Genomic DNA, 17,958 nt, shown 5'->3' on the forward strand with positions numbered 1-17,958 from the left:
AACCCGTTGCTCGGCAACATCCAGATGGAAACACAAAAGTTCGTCCCTATCGAATGCCTGATCAGGACCCATGGGAAGGCGAGACAGAGCATCAGCATTTGCATGTTGAGCCGTTGGCCGGAAATGAATCTCATAATTGAAACGGGACAAGTAAAGAGCCCAACGCTGGAGGCGGTGTGCAGCCTTGTCGGGAAGTGACGTTGATGGATGAAACAAGGAAACAAGTGGTTTGTGATCCGTAACAAGATGAAATTTTGAGCCATAGAGAAAAACACCGAACTTATGAAGAGCATAAATGATGGCCAAAGCTTCTTTCTCAATTTGAGAATACTTTTGTAGGGCATCCGTGAGCGTTTTGGAGGCATAAGCAACGGGTTGTTCCGAACCGTCAGAAAAACGGTGCGCAAGGACTGCACCGACCCCGTATTGAGAGGCGTCTGTGGCAAGAACAAGGTGTTGGCCAGGTCGATAAGTAGCCAGGCACGGGGCCTGTTTCAGCATAGTCTTCAACTTCTGGAAAGCCGCTTCACATGACACGGACCAGTGAAAAGGCACGTTTTTATGCAACAGGCAATGCAATGGCTGAGCCACCAAAGCCGCAGATGGTAAAAACTTGTGATAGTATGCTATTTTCCCCAAGAAGGCCTGCAGTTCCTTAACAGATGTAGGGTGAGGAAGGGCATCGATCGCAGCGACAGTTTATTGAAGCGGACGAATACCATCCCGAGAGAGTTGAAACCCCAAGTACGTGATAGATGCCTGAAAAAATTGTGATTTCTGAAGATTACACTTAAGACCGGCAGTCTGTAAGACATGAAAAAGTGTGCGGAGATTTTGAAGATGTTCTTCAGTGGTGGAGCCAGTGACAACAATGTCGTCCATGTAATTGATACACCCAGGGACAGGGAGCAATAATTGTTCCAAGAATTGCTGAAAGAGAGCAGGGGCGCTAGCAACTCCGAATGGCAAGCATTGAAATTGATAGAGGCCGAAAGGCGTGTTAAGGACGAGAAACTGCCGGGAAGCAGCGTCGAGAGGAAATTGATGATAAGCTTCTGACAGGTCAATTTTAGAAAAATACTGGCCTCCAGCAAGTTTAGTGAACAGTTCTTCAGGATGGGGCATAGGGTAAGTGTCGATGGGGCATTGAGCATTTACAGTGGCTTTGAAATCGCCACAGAGACGAATATCACCATTTGGCTGAGCAACTACAACGACAGGAGAGGACCACTTACTGGAAGTGACAGCAAGCAAGACCCCTGAAGCAGTGAGATGATCCAACTCCCGTTTTACCAGATCACGAAGGGCCACAGGAATGGGCCGAGCCCGAAAAAATTTAGGCCGAGCAGTGGGTTTGAGCGTGATATGAGCTTCAAAGTCGTTTGCACGGCCTAATCCAGGAGAAAAAAGGGACGAAAATGTCGTCGACAAGGAATCCAGTTGAGCATAAGGAATAGCGTCAGAGACAATATTGACAGAGTCATCTATGGAGAACCCAAAAACGCGAAAGGCATCGAAACCAAAAAGATTTTCTGCGTTGCTCTGGTCGACCACAAATATGGGAACAGTGCGAACGACGGATTTGTAAGATACTTCAGCATTAAATTGTCCCAAGAGAGAAATCTTCTGTTTATTGTATGTCCGTAATTGCCGAGTGACAGGGGACAGGAGTGGAGAACCCATCTGAAGATACATCTGAGAATTAAAGATACGCCTGAGAATTAATTATAGTGGCAGCAGAACTGGTATCCACTTGCATGCGAACATCTCGACCAAGGATTTGGACAGTGAGGAATAACTTCCCTGAAAGGGAAGAAGTGCAATTGACAGACAACACAGAATCAGAATCAGCGTCATGTTCATGAACATCATGTATGCGGTCGGATTTGCAAACGGAAGACACATGACCTTTCTTTTTGCAATTGTGACACACAGCCCAACGTTGGGGACAATCCTCGAGTGAATGTTTCGTAAAACACCACGGACATGAAGGAAGTTGCCGGGGCTTTTGCTGCAGTTTCTTAGCGGGTTGTTTACGGCTAGGCCGAGGCTGCGCGTGGGAGCGCACTGCGGCCACATCGGCTGGCGGGGACGCGCCGCACTCGTCGTCAACAGCGCACAGAGGTTGTATTTCCCCGACATCACCCCATGCCTCTATTTGCGCCCTAACGGCACGAGAAATTTCAAAAGACTGCACAATGGAGAGAACTTCATCTAGAGTCAGATTCGCCAACTGAAGGGCACGTTGCCGAACTTCTTTGTCGGGCGCCGACCGGATAATAGCATCCCGTACCATGGAATCGGCATAGGATTCATTGTGAACGTCAGTAACAAATTGACACTTCTGACTGAGGCCGTGAAGTTCAGCAGCCAAAGCGCGATAGGATTGATTTGGTTGTTTTTTGACAACGATAAAAGGCAACACGAGAGGCTACCACATGCGTTTGGTTTTGAAAATAGACAGACAGAAGTGAGTACATTTCAGCAAAGGACAAAGACGCAGGATCCTTCAAAGGAGCCAATTGCAACAACAACCGATACATTTGAGGTGAAATCCAGGAAAGGAACAGAGACTTACATGGTTGTTCGTCCGTGACATGAAATGCCAAGAAGTGCTGTCGAAGACGTTTTTCATAATCAGACCAGTCTTCCGCCATCTCGTCGTAAGGAGGAAAAGGAGGTATAGCCAACGACGAGAAACGCCCCGCATTTGACGCCGCGACGAAATCGCGAATCGCCGCTGTTAGAAGCATTTGCTGTTCAAGGAGATTTTGCAATAGTTGCTCGACAGTAGCCATGGAGCCCTGTGAGTCAACGGTGAAAAGGAAAAATCCAGTACCTCGTCGCCAATTGTTAGAACTTCAAGTTTAACACATATATTTCGGAACGACACAACAACACATATAAGTCACAGAGTAAGTCGACAAGTAAGACATGTGTACACGTTAGCATTCGAATGAGCACTGAGTCCTAGTCTAGTGGCTGCTGCTCGGCTGGCTGCTTAGGTGGCGCGGCTGCTGCATGGCTGGCAGACAGCGCTGCACGTAGAGGAGGCGCGTAATTGCACAGCGGCACTTTGAATGATCGTCGAGTCGCAACGAAGAGTAATTTATGTGAACTAACACTGTAGACAGGACTCCATTTAATTAGTGAGAAGAAGAACATTTAATACCAGTTAGAAACAGTGAAATAGTCGGGTGGAATAATGAAACATTCAAAGGATAATTGTTACTCACCATATAGAGGGGCTGTTGAATGGCAGAAAGGCACACTGAAAAAGACTGCTATATGTTATTAGCTATCAGACTGACCTTCTATCCTGCCAGCTGCCCCCCCCCCCAAAATTCTTTACTTCCCTCATCTCCCCTTTAACGCGCCCCTTCCAGCGCAGCCTTCTGATGCTGCACCTAGAAGCCTGCTATCCTATCTTGTCCTGTCCATGTCCCTGCACACTCCCACAAGCAGCACTAGCATCTTCCCCCACCCTTACTCTGCTGTTCCTCCCCGTCCCTTCTTCATGCTTCTTCTGTACCACCACTACCAGCCCCAGCAAAGATCATTGCATACCTGATACAGAATCGCAGTCAGGCCATAGCAGCCAGAGATGACAGTGAATATATATGTGTGAAGGGTTGAAGGGGGAAGAAGAAGGGCGAAGGAAAAGGACTGCTGAGGTTTAGGAAAAGGTTTAGAGTTCAGAAAGGTCAAAAGAGACTTAACGGACAGGATGAGAATGAAAGATTGATTGTTGGGGACTGGACTGGGCAAGATTTGAGAGAGTACTGCTAAAACATTGTGCATGAGTTAATAAGATCGAAAAGCAATGTATGTGACAGCGGTGGAAAGGGGATGGCAAAAAACGGACATGTGAGAAAAATGAAGACATAGAAAAATAAAATGGAGTGAAGAAGGGAATAGTTACTGTGAAGAAATGTTGAGACCAAAGAAATTAACATAAATTAAGGCCAGGTGGGTGGCAAGAACCAACATGTTGTTGTCCCAGTTCCCACTTGCGGAGTTCTAAGAAACTGGTGCCTGGGGGAAGAACACAGATTTCACATGTGGTGAAACAGGCACGGATCATGACTGTCATGTTGTAGTGCATGCTCTGCAACAGTATATTGTGTGTTGCTAGTATATAATTTCATGTACTGACACGTTCCATGACCTTGGAGATTTGCTCTTCAATTTGATCTTACTGAACTTAACGTGTAAATAAAAGAAAATAAAACCAGGATATTGTGGAGATTAGTACTGAATGACAAGAGGTGTATTCCTAAGTTGGATTTTGGAGGGATCGGCAGTACCAGGATTGGATGTGATGGCCCTTGAAATCTACTTTTAATCTAGCTGGTGGGTAATTACGGCCAGTGAAGGCTGAAGTGAGAATGGTGGTATATTGCTCTAAAGATTCTGCATCTGAACAAATACATGTTCCTCAAATGCCAAGGCTGTATGGGAGGGTACATTTGACATGGAAAGGATGGCAACTGTCAAAATGTAAGTACTCTTGTTTGTTTGTAGATTTAATGTGAACGGAAATGTGTAGCTGGCTTTTGGTGAGAATCCACTTTCCTTCACACATATTGTCAGCTGGAAGTATCATTTTGCAACCTAATTCCAAAACCTTTCCGGCAATAAACCTGACACTGATCCCTGTCTTGAACACTTCTGACCACGATCCCATCTTGATCCATCACCACTACCTCAAAATCATCCCTTACAAAACTTCCAAGAATCCTCACATCCAGCACTGCTTCACGGCCCTTCCTCAGGTCCCTACAACATGTCCCTAATCTGTCCTCTGCAGAACTCCATGATCTGTGTTCGCTAAAAGCTGATGGATCCATCATTATCCTCCCAACAGACAAAGGATCTACCACTGTGGTACTTAACTGACAAGAGTATGTTTGTGAAGGTCTGCGCCAGCTGTCTGACACATCGACCTACAGCATCTGCCATCAAGAACACATCCCTGTGATACAAACTGACCTGCAGTCCCTCCTTGAAACCTCAGGCTCATCGCCGTTGCTAACATCTCAATCCATAGAACTCCTTACCCCCATCCAAACCATGTACCTTCACCTTTTACCTTCTTCCTAAGATCCGCAAACCTAATCATACTGGCCATCCTATAGTGGCTGGCTTCAAAGCACTCACCAAATGTTTATCTGTCTTAGTTGATCAACACTTGCAACCCATAGTACAGAGATTTCCCTTCTATATTAAAGATACGAATCATTTCGTGTTGCCTGGTTACCAAGAGCTGTTACAGAACGATTGATTCACGGATCCAGTTATATGGCTCCTTCTGTGTATAGCGATTTTACGACTATGACGAGTGAGGCCTGAAGATGGCATCAATCTAATGCCGAAACTGGTAGCACATAGAAGTTTATAAAATAAAATAAATTTCTACAATACATACGGCTGTTGGTAAATTATTGCATCAAGAATTTCCTAGATTGTCTGAAATCTGTGCCCGTCCCACTCCTACCACCATTGATGCCACCTCCCTGTATACCAACATACCCCATGTACATGATCTATTTAGTGCTGAACGTTTCCTCTGTCAGTGCCCACTTCATTCCAGACCTATGACATCCTTCCTGCTAACCATAATCAACTTTATGCATACCAACTACTACTTCACCTTTGAGGGGCAGCATACAAGCAGATCAGGGGTATGGCCATAGAACCATGGTGGCTCCTTCCTATGCCAACCTTTTCATGGGTTGCTTGGAGGGGGCTTTCTTGGGATCCATAAGCCTTCAACTTCTGGTTTGGTTTAGATACATTGTGACATCTTTGCCATATGGACTCATGGTGAGGCTGACCCGTTAAAATTCCTGGAATCTCTCGATACGTTCTCCCAATTAAATTTCACATGGTCCTATTCTGAATCCTATGCTGCTTTCCCTGATGCCGAACTTATCCTCACTCAATGCCAGCTACGCACTTCTGTTCACATTAAACCTACCAACAAACCACAGTATCATTGAACCTACTAACAAACAACAGTACTTACATTTTGACAGTTGCCATCCTTTCCATGTCAAACATTCCCTTCCATACAGCCTTGTCATTCGAGGCAAATGCATTTGTTCAGATCCTGACTCCATACAGCAATTCACCACCATTCTCACCTCAGCCTTCACTGGATGTAGTCACCCCACCAGCCTAGTTCAAAAGCAGATTTCCTGGGCCATCACATCCAATGTTGGTACTGATGATCCCTCCAAAAAATGGCTTAGGAGTACACCACTTGTCACTCGGTATTATCCTGGTCTTGAATGTTTTAATCTGCTACTTTGACAAGGCCATGACTTTCTAAAATCATGCCCTGAAATGAGATCCATGTAGTCAGAGATTTTGCCCACCACATGTAGAATAGCTTTTTGTCACCCTCCTGATCTCCACAGTAGCCTTGTCAGACCCTGTGCTCCTTCTGCACCCTTCTCTGTACCCAATGACTCCTACCACTGTGTCCATCACTGCTGCAAGACTTGCCCTATGCACACTCCTACCACCACATATACCAGCCCTGTAACTGGCAAAACATATACTATCAAAGGGAGAGCCACCTGTTAAATGACACGTCATAATATACCAACTGCTATGTTATCAGTTATGATGAATGGGCATAGGCAGAGGGTGTATACTGGTAACACACAATATCCTGTTGCAGAACATGCTCTACAACATGACAGTCATGACCATGGTGCCTGTTTCACCACACGTGCCATCTGGATTCCTCTGCCAGACACCAGTTTCTCAGAACTCCATAGTTTGGAACTAACACTACAACATGCCCTTGGTTCTTGCCACCCACATGGCCTTAGTTTAAATTAATTTCTTTGGTCTCAGTATTTTTTCACAGTAACTATTCCTCTATCATTCTGCTTTAGTTTTCTACATCTTTCATTTTCTGACCTGTCTGTTTTTCACCGTCCTCCTCTCCCCTCTGTCACATAAAATGCAAGTAGCTTTTTGCTCTTATTAACTCATGCACAATGTTTTAGCAGTAATATCTGTCTAGCATATTAGTCTATCTTCCATCTTTAAGTTCTCAAATATTCAAATCTTGCCCGTTTAGTCCCCAACAATTTATCTTTCCTTCTCATCCCATCCAGTAAGTCTCCCCTGACCCAGTGTTCTCCTAAATCTCACCAGTCTTTTTCGTTCACCCCTCTCCCTTCCCCTTCAACCCTTCCACCAGAAAAAGGAGCAACTGGCTCCAAAAGCTTGCATATGTAATACCTTTTATACATTTGTTCTCCTGCCGCTCCTTGGTGAGTAGATTTTTTTTATCTTCTGTCTATTTCTGATGGAGAACTTCTTCCAGTAGCTATTTAATATCTAGCAGTCTTTTTTCGATGTGTGTGTCACCCTTCAGCACCTTCTGAATATAGTGAGTAGCAATCTGTCCTCTTTGTGTTGTTGTTATTTAACTCCAGTTCTCAAAAAAATATTGGGTTGACTAATTTTAGCTTATAGGTTCAAATTCTGGCAGATAGTGGAATTTGAAAATGTCATGTACACTTGTAAAAATGAATTTGCTTTGTGTGTCGCAGGGAATGAATTTGTGTTGTGTGAATTTACTGTAAATGACTGAAAGTGTTTCAGATACCGAAAAAATGCTGAATGGGGTAAAAAAAAAAAGAAAGGTAAACCTGTTCCATGAGCCCACCAGACAGTAGCACAACACTATATGCTTTCTAATGGAGCACTGGCCCAGACAGTGTTCCGTTTCCCTCTAATGATGTGCTTACCACAGTATATGTATAAATATATTTAGGAACTTGGTAGGCTGTTAGTGCAATTGCTGCCGGACAAGATGGCAGTTAGTAAATGTTGGTTGGTGAACTTTTCTGGATTTTTTGTGAATATTCTGATCTCGTTCATTACTATAAATTGTATGAGCTGTGTGCTGTTTCTCACCAGTTTGTTACATTGACCAATCTGTATGTAAAGCTCATCCTCTGCCGGGAATGTGTTCTTAGGTTGTTCTGTATCACTGACGTAGACCAGTGTATAGTCACATATTCATAAACTTATTTTCAACTGTTATCAACTGCTGTAGTGGCTCCACCATATCTCAAATTTGGTTGCTTCTGTGGAAGACTAACATGTTGCCACTTGGCAGAGAATCCCACCTACAGCTTATATGGCTTGGAATGATGACAATTGAGGGATTTGTGATTCTTCTTCTTCTTCTTCATTGTCTCATTCGATTTTATACCACGTTTTATGATTTTCTGAATGATTGTTTTATTGTATACATTCTGTTTCAAGGTGTAGTGTAGCTTTTGTAGCTCACCAAAGTGTCATAATCCATAATCTGGTGCATGGTGCTCTCTTTTAGCTAGCTTGTGTGCCATGTCACAAATTGTTCTGGCTCAAATGCTGGTAGGACATGGCTGCGTGCTACTGGGTTACCTGATAACCTCCTCATCCAGGGAACATACTACTCTTCTTTTTTTTTCAATTTTTGCTGTAAAAAATAAATTAGGCTGGCAGTAGTTAGATGCTGCTCAAAAATATATATTACTTCTGTGTGTGGTGAAATGGAAAATATATCAATTCCATAATAGAACTAGTTTTTGCAAGAGTGATAAGCCATACTGTTCATAAAAATTTACCTTTCCGCTTGAAGTAAGTTAGCATCTGCCAGTTTTGCATGAGATATTAGCAGTCTCTTGCCAAATGTTTACTGTTGTTTCCTGGTACATTGGCTTATGCGTATTTCATATTGGAACCTACTGTTAGTCTGAGAACACAGAGGAAGCTGCTGGTCTTTGTGCCGACTCCATGTATGACCAAATGCAGTTATGTGTGCTCGAAGGTGAACACAGTAAACAATGGTTTGCCCACTAGTCAGGATGCAGAAGTGCCAGTGTCAGTAGAACATCATGTGCACTCTGGCTGCCCTGCAAGCTTTCTCACATGACATTGAAGAAACTGTTCTTAAAAAATAGATATATTCTTTCCCATGCGGTAGTCTCATTTGTCATATTCACAGTGAACAGCATTTAGTTTATGGACATAGCTATTGCGATATTTCGTAATTAAATGTCACACTACATGAAATTCAGATAGATTGCAGTGAAAAATAGGAGTCATTATGACTTAACTTTCAGTACATGTTAAGTCATACGTTGCTGCGTATGAAATGTAATTAAGATATTGAATTTTTCTTTAAACATGAGCGGACATCTATATATACTTCCAGTCTCGAGAAAGTGGATTGTATGTGGTGCACTAACTCCTGTTCTTCCATGCAAATGATGCAGCCAGAGTGAAATTGTGGTAACATCACTTGTACCTTAAACGGTTTGAGATGTTGAAAACACAGCAGAGTTTACACAGCTTCACCTCACTAACAGATACATTCATGAAAAAATCTTGAAATAGTGTATTATTAAATAAGGAAATGAGGACTGATCAGCTCAATAGCTTATGAAAAAGCTTATTCTTGATATGAAAATAAAGATGTAATTTCTTCACTTATGCTGTTTCAAACCCACACTAATTCTCATTTCATTAGCTATCAATGACCCTCAAAAAAATTATGTTATTTAATTGAAAAAAAATCTATAGTTACTCGTATATCACAGTAGACAAGAAATTTCTAGCTATGCATGTTAACCATATGGGAAAATAGTCCCCTACTATAATTTACCGAAAACTCATTTTGATATCTCGAAACATTTATGGGACATAATGGATGTTATGAATATTTCACTCTGGCTGTATTATTTGTGTACAAGAAAAGAAGTGAGTGTGCTACATACAATCTATACTGGTGGCCAAAATTGAAGCAACAAACCACTATTTCCCTGTCCTGTGTCTAATTCATGATCTAATCATACAAATTGTCAACAGTTGTTCATATGATTATGTTCTGCATGGAAGATGGCATTCCAGTCAATGGACAACCATGCCAACGATGACGTCAGGGCACCTATCAAACGGGATAGTGTTTGCCAGGTAGTCTCACATCCACAATCACTGTTCAGACAGTTGCAGGCAGTACGATATGACACAGAGAAGATGCCTACCAGACTCTCTGCTGCGAAGGGCCAGAGATAGAAAGGAAGCCGGACAGTCGCAAAATGATGTGGTCCAATGGCTTAGTGTGAATCATTCTGTTGTTTCTTGGATGTGGCTACAGTGTGTGGAGACCAAAACTGTATACTGAAGACCAGGGCAGGGCCAACCACATGTGACTTCAAAAGAGAGGACCATTATTTGGCTGCGAGAGCATGACAGTACCACCTTAGTTCTGCATGACAACTGGCATGTGAGCTCGCCAGCATCCACTGGACGTGTTATATCAGGGCAAATGGTGTGCAGAAGGCTTCAGCAGAGTGGCCTTTATTGTTGGACACCTGCTGTGTGTCTACCTCTGATGCGTCTTCACAGAAGGGAACTTGTAGAGTGGAGTTTTCAACAAGCTACCTGGGTGATTGAACAGTGGGCCAATGTTGTTTTCACAGATGAGTCCCAATTTAGTCTGGAGAGTGATTCTCAATGGATTCGCATATGGAGGGAACATGGAACATGATTTTGGGACCCAAATATTGTGGAAAGAGACTGATATTTAGGAGGATCCTTGTTGTGTGGGCAGGGATTATGTTGACCACTTGATGAACACCTCTTCATGAAATTGTACGGGTAAATCAGCAAAGTCTAACTGCTACCAGGTATCATGATGAGATCTTGGGACCTCATTTGCAGTTGTTGAGAGGTGCTGTTGGCCCAGACTTTGTATTGATGTCATAGAGCATGGATTGTTGATGTTTTCTTGGAAACGGAAGATATTGCACAGGTGATGTGGCCTGCTCGCTCCCTCATGCAGTGTAGCGCGTCAACCACCTGCTGTGCCGAAGTGAGCAAAGAATGTTTCATTCATACAAGTTAGGCAGGCATTATCTGTCTGCTGTGGTCAATGCTGCCTCCTGGCTGGGACTGTGTGCTGTCCCATGAAGTAACACAAGGATATTCTTTGCATTGCTTAAAGCCCCCACACGCTGACCTGGACTATGCGAGTAACATGCTTTCTTTATTTGCACAGTCTTGAATTTGTGAATGAAATGGGTTGGTCCTTTATAAATGTGGTGAAGAAGCATATCAGTCTGAATGAGGAATTACCTAAATTCATACTAGTTGCTGTGTAATATTTTTGTTGAATCCCGTTTGTCACATTTAATTTGTGTAAAAAATGAAAACTCTGTATAAAACTTCAAATTGAACCCAGATATTTACCATTCATGCATGATCCATCTACATGCCTCATAATTCAGTGTAGAGTTTCAGCCTGCCTTTTTACAGAGGGTCTATGTGCACGTCTTTCAGAAGTAGGATCCATGGGGAAAGGGAATAGCAAGGAATGAGATAGCAATGGCCTGGACTTCACTCAGGGATATCTTTTCCTGGGGAAAAGAGGGGGGGGGGGGGGGGGGGGAATGTGTTCATTGGTGAAGTACCAGAGTATTGCAGGAGGGAGTCTTGGTGATATTTGTATAAGTAGGAGAAGGATACTAGTAGTTTGAATCTGCAAGTCATTTTGTAAGACATGGTTGGCTGTCAAAGGGAAAGTTATGGTTCCAAATATCATTCCTGCACCCAGTTTTTATCCTTCACAGAGGATGACTTCATGCATACTCTATCACAGAGAAAGTTTCATTTGGAAAGCTAGTCATATTTTGGTTATATTGTAACTATGGGTATTGATAACTAATGAAAATTCTGAAAAGCAGCCAACAAACTATACTGGCTATCACTTCAGGATTTAATCCAGAAGATTTGCCCTTCTGAAATTGCTTGTTGGACCATAAGAAATTTCATTTTCTGTTTGTGCATTGCTATTTTTATCTGTTTTCTATTTTTCTTCTTATCTTTGACCTATCAGATCACCAGAAGTTCTGTCATATGCCAATGGTATGGGTTTGTGGGAACTGTGTCAGTGTACACTGCAGAGTGCAAGAGCCCATGGAATTAGTGTTATTGGTCTTTTACTGAAGTTAACATTAGCAGTTTGTTCTACCATATATTTACATGTTTATATTTTTCAAGTTACCCCATGTGTAAAGTAATGCTAACATTTTATAGGCATTGTACATGATACCCATGTTGGGCATGATATTCTTCTATCATTTCTGCCAGCAGTGGATGACATTGTTTCACCTATGTCTTTCCTTGAGTCTTAACTCACACCTAGTATTTTTGTGTTCATTTTCTGTGTGTCTCCTCCCTTTCTTCAGTCCAGTTCTTGCTAACTTTCAACTGACTTTTCTTGAAAACACTGGTGTATTCCCAGCTGCTTCATGGAAACGTCACATTCCTTGATGTTTTAGTTTGCTTTTAATACACACATAAAAAAAGTTTTGCATCATCCCTGTTCCCAGAACTCCTGACGATAGATGTTGACTGTGGATATTGTATCACAGACACAGTCCCTTCGACTGTTCATAGATGTCACTGAACCCACTCAAAGATGTAAACAATCATGTATGAACAACGCCTATTAGACAGAGGGGGTCCAACAGCTGATCAGTTAGAGCCATTCCAACAGGAAGGAGGTACATGGCCCGTGTTGTCTGTAGTTCAGCCATGCCTAGACAGTCAATACCGCGGTTTGATCATGTCTGCATTGTTACTTTGTGCCAGGAAGGGCTTTCAACAAGGGAAGTGCCCAGGCGTCTCGAAGTCAACCAAGGCGATGTTGTTTGGACGTGGAGGAAATACGGAGAAACAGGAACTGTCGATGATGTGCCTTGCTCAGGCCACACAAGGGCTGCTACTGCAGTGGATGACCACTACCTATGGATTATGGTTCAGAGGAACCCTGACAGCAACATAAAAATGTTGAATAATGCTTTTCGTGCAGCCACAGGATGACGTGTTATGACTCAAACTGTGCATAATAGGCACCATGATGCACAACTTCACTCCCGATGTCCATGGTGAGGTTCATCTGTGCAACCACATCATGCAGCATGGTACAGATGGGCCCAACAACATGCCGAATGCACCGCTCAGGATTGGCATCACATTCTCTTCACCGATGAGTGTCGCATATGCCTTCAACCAGACAACTGTCGGAGGCAACCCGGTCAGGTTGAACGCCCTAGACACACTGTCCAGCGAATGCGGCAAGATGGAGGTTCCCTGCTGTTTTGGGGTGGCATTATGTGGGGCCGACATATGCTGCTGGTGGTCATGGAAGGTGCCGTAATGGCTGTACAATATGTGAATGCCATCCTCCGACTGATAGTGCAACCATGTTGGTAGCATATTGGTAAGGCATTCGTCTCCATGGATGACAGTTCGTGCCCCCATCATGCACATCTTACGAATGACTTGCTTCAGGATAATGACATCGCTTGACTAGAGTAGCCAGCATGTTCTCCAGACATGGACCCTATCGTACATGCCTGTGATAGATCCAGAATGAGATTTTCACTCTGCAGCGGAGTGTGCGCTGATATGAAACTTCCTGGCAGATTAAAACTGTGTGCCGGGCCAAGACTCGAACTCGGGACCTTTGCCTTTCGCGGGCAAGTGGTCTACCATCTGAGCTACCCAAGCACAAGTCACGCCCCGTCCTCACAGCTTTACTTTTGCCAGTACCTCATCTCCTTCCTTCCAAACTTTACAGAAGAAGAGGATATTAAAGGAAACAGGCTTCTCTTGCAGATTTCAGACCAGAGCTATCCTAAAAAGAGGGTAATAAACAAGCAGACTTCACTTACAGATTGCAGGCCAGAGATACCCTAAACAGTGAATCCTTCTTCTTCATTTTCAATAGGGTTTGTCCCACCTGGTGGCAGGGTCCACTGAGTGGATTCCCTGTCTCCATTTTGCTAGGTCATGGATCATGTCTGTATGAAGATTTACAGCCTTCAGGTTATTTTACAGTGTTTCAGCCCATTGTTGTCTAGGCTGACCCTTGGGTCTCTTCCCTGCGACTTCCACTGTGTATGCAGTCTTTCCAATGGTGTCATCTTTTGCAAGCAGCAAAATATAACAGCTTTCTCACATTTTCTTCTGGATTGGTGTGACCCTGAAATGTTCACTAATAGTGTCATTTGAGATATGATCCAGTCCAGTGATGCTACCTGGTCATCTTGGCATCTTAGTCTCCATGACCCCCAATCGTTGTTCATCCCATTTTGTAGCTGGCCAACGCTTGGTGCTGTAGAGAGCAACAGGATGGATGACAGTCCAGTAATAAACAGTGAAGTCTGGCACAATAAAACCATCACCGTTACAAAATTGGGTGAGCATTGGGAACCTAATATGTAATGTTACACTCATAACCCATTAAATCATTTAAAGTACAGTATGTGTAAGATTGAAGCTGTCCATAGAAACATTTCATAAAAGAATTACTAGCTTTAGCAATTAACTGTGTGGAAATTAAAGTGGAAAAATTGATTTGTTTCCAAATCCAGTCCAAGAATTTTTCAGACTAACATTTGAGAATTCTTCGAAGAATAAGTTTCATTGAAATTTTGTGTAGTTTAATGGTTTGCGACTGTGGCACATATATTTAACACTCTTAGTACAGTGGGCTACCACAGCAGTTGTTGAAACATATTTTATTTGTCATTTAGCTGTGGTGGAATATGATGCCTGTCTAATTGGAGCATCACTAGTGGTATCTCGCCACACAGTGTCATTTTCTGTAATAAAAAAAAGCATTTCAATGTATAGTATGCAACTTTGTAGATAGTTTTGTGTTAGTGCTTTTGGGGTACTCACACCAAGCTTTGTGATTTGCTGCAAATTCAACAGATGACATTGCACTGTACATCCTGCGATTTCTGTCGATTCTGTTTTTATGCTTTGCGATTTGTTCTAGACTGCAGTAAATATTGCAAATAAATACTCTTTAACTCTCCCACTGCCAGTCTGAAGCCTGGAATGATTAAAAAAATGAGAAATGATTAATACATCAGAAGTATTTAGCAGCCAGTGCATGGCAAGAGACATGGCAAAGCAGTGCACAAAGTACAGATGCCAAGTCTTGCAAATGGCATTAAAAGGCTCAACAAATTGTGGTAGAGAGAATAACCAGTTTATTTCATTTATTGCCATCGCTGTGAGATCATGTTTGGTTCACTTTATGTAAGCATACACTTCTGTGATTTGTTTCTTCAGCTGTAAGATTTCTCAAGTCAAGGCCATGATTATGACATATGTTCATTTTTCTGTCTTAGTATTTACTTTTTTCCTTCCTTTGTGCCTCAGTTTTGCAATTAGATCTGGGTGAATGACAACCAACCATATGTGGTTTTCTCATTTGCCCCAATTTTGCGTGTTTTTTTTTTTTTTCATTGCTTAAAATCCACACTGCTCAAAAATAATTAAAAGTTCTGACTCATACAGAACACAACTAATAAAATTTCTCATACTGATCATATGTGATATATGTTGTTATTTAGCATCACTGTATGGTACCAAAAGTGTTGAGAATATGGGGACAGGTCATAGTGTGAGCTCCAGTTAGAGTGGTAAACTATAAATAAGTATGAAATCAGAGCAAGTTGCCCTACAACTTCCATACTTCCATAGTAGGCACAAATAAACCATGAGGCAAATGGAACTAAAAAGAGTGGATACAGATTGCATGTGATGTCAACATACACTCCTGGAAATTGAAATAAGAACACCGTGAATTCATTGTCCCAGGAAGGGGAAACTTTATTGACTCATTCCTGGGGTCAGATACATCACATGATCACACTGACAGAACCACAGGCACATAGACACAGGCAACAGAGCATGCACAATGTCGGCACTAGTGCAGTGTATATCCACCTTTCGCAGCAATGCAGGCTGCTATTCTCCCATGGAGACGATCGTAGAGATGCTGGATGTAGTCCTGTGGAACGGCTTGCCATGCCATTTCCACCTGGTGCCTCAGTTGGACCAGCGTTCGTGCTGGACGTACAGACCGCGTGAGACGACGCTTCATCCAGTCCCAAACATGCTCAATGGGGGACAGATCCGGAGATCTTGCTGGCCAGGGTAGTTGACTTACACCTTCTAGAGCACGTTGGGTGGCACAGGATACATGCGGACGTGCATTGTCCTGTTGGAACAGCAAGTTCCCTTGCCGGTCTTGGAATGGTAGAACGATGGGTTCGATGACGGTTTGGATGTACCGTGCACTATTCAGTGTCCCCTCGACGATCACCAGTGGTGTACGGCCAGTGTAGGAGATCGCTCCCCACACCATGATGCCGGGTGTTGGCCCTGTGTGCCTCGGTCGTATGCAGTCCTGATTGTGGCGCTCACCTGCACGGCGCCAAACACGCATATGACCATCATTGGCACCAAGGCAGAAGCGACTCTCATCGCTGAAGACGACACGTCTCCATTCGTCCCTCCATTCACGCCTGTCGCGACACCACTGGAGGCGGGCTGCACGCTGTTGGGGCGTGAGCGGAAGACGGCCTAACAGTGTGCGGGACCGTAGCCCAGCTTCATGGAGACGGTTGCGAATGGTCCTCGCCGATACCCCAGGAGGAACAGTGTCCCTAATTTGCTGGGAAGTGGCGGTGCGGTCCCCCACGGCACTGCGTAGGATCCTACGGTCTTGGCGTGCATCCGTGCGTCGCTGCAGTCTGGTCCCAGGTCGACGGGCACGTGGACCTTCCGCCGACCACTGGCGACAACATCGATGTACTGTGGAGACCTCACGCCCCACGTGTTGAGCAATTCGGCGGTACGTCCACCCGGCCTCCCGCATGCCCACTATACGCCCTCGCTCAAAGTCCGTCAACTGCACATACGGTTCACGTCCACGCTGTCGCAGCATGCTACCAGTGTTAAAGACTGCGATGGAGCTCCGTATGCCACGGCAAACTGTCTGACACTGACGGCGGCGGTGCACAAATGCTGCGCAGCTAGCGCCATTCGACGGCCAACACCGCGGTTCCTGGTGTGTCCGCTGTGCCGTGCGTGGTATCATTGCTTGTACAGCCCTCTCGCAGTATCCAGAGCAAGTATGGTGGGTCTGACACACCGGTGTCAATGTGTTCTTTTTTCCATTTCCAGGAGTGTATTTTCAGACCCAAAATTTTGATGAGAACTTGGTCCACAGCCATTATGTAATTATTACTTATTCTACTTATGGCTGTTGAAAACATTCCAGTTCCAATTTCAACATTTTGTCTTTTTCAAGCATATTGAAAGTAAACATTGACACCTTATAAAATATGATGGCATTAAAATAAATAATGTTAAAACAGAGTGTAAGTAATTCCTACATGAAATGTTAAAGCCCTTTCAACAGGGCAAGTCTCAGATCTCTGCTATTGTGCCAGCTTAATATGCAGTGGTGATATTAATAAATAGTCCCATAAATAGTCATAGTAAATTGTATTGTTCTTTATGTTTCATGTGTGTGCTTTAAAGTTACTAAATATTATTTCTTGTTTCAGTTTCTACAGCAAAATCTTTGAAGATCAATTTCATATGTGTTTGGAGTTCCCCGCACAAAATCGATACATTGTGGCCTTTCCTCTTATTTGTGGACACTTCCAAAGCTGCACACATGAACTATGCCCAGAGGAGGTTAGAAAACTTATCACAATATTTTCACTGTTAGTAGAATTTTTTGTTTGTGGGGCATGAGGCTACAGTTTTGATACCAGCACATCTGCATTATATTTTTAGAGGTAGTGTTGTTTTAGTTGGAACTCTTGTCTGCCTAATTTTGTACAGTCTTTTAGTGTGATATCAACCCATTGCAGAAAAAGATAAGTGAATTCATGGAGGATTGATTGTGAGCATGACAGTCCAGGGGAAGACAAGGAGGGATTTACTCACAAAAACAGCAAAAATGATCTATAGAATGATGGTTTAGGCAGATAAATGGAACTTTTCAAATGAAATACAGAACAGTTTCTAATATTGCTGGGAATTTTGGAGAAAAGAAGAGAA

General features: G+C 43.3%; 1 protein-coding gene across 1 annotated transcript in view; it reads left to right on the top strand.

The window, feature by feature from the left end:
* Window positions 1-17,456: 17,456 nt before the first annotated feature.
* Window positions 17,457-17,958, top strand: part of LOC126436886 (membrane-associated protein Hem-like) — a gene marked incomplete at its 5' end in the record, with an annotated part of 76,581 nt that continues 76,079 nt past the window's right edge. The window contains one exon of the mRNA XM_050090476.1: window positions 17,457-17,589. Within this exon, the coding sequence (XP_049946433.1) occupies window positions 17,457-17,589 (133 nt within the window). The remainder of the gene's footprint in view (window positions 17,590-17,958) is intronic.

Source organism: Schistocerca serialis, unplaced genomic scaffold, assembly GCF_023864345.2.
Source record: "Schistocerca serialis cubense isolate TAMUIC-IGC-003099 unplaced genomic scaffold, iqSchSeri2.2 HiC_scaffold_1251, whole genome shotgun sequence".
In the NCBI taxonomy this organism is placed as follows: domain Eukaryota; kingdom Metazoa; phylum Arthropoda; class Insecta; order Orthoptera; family Acrididae; genus Schistocerca; species Schistocerca serialis.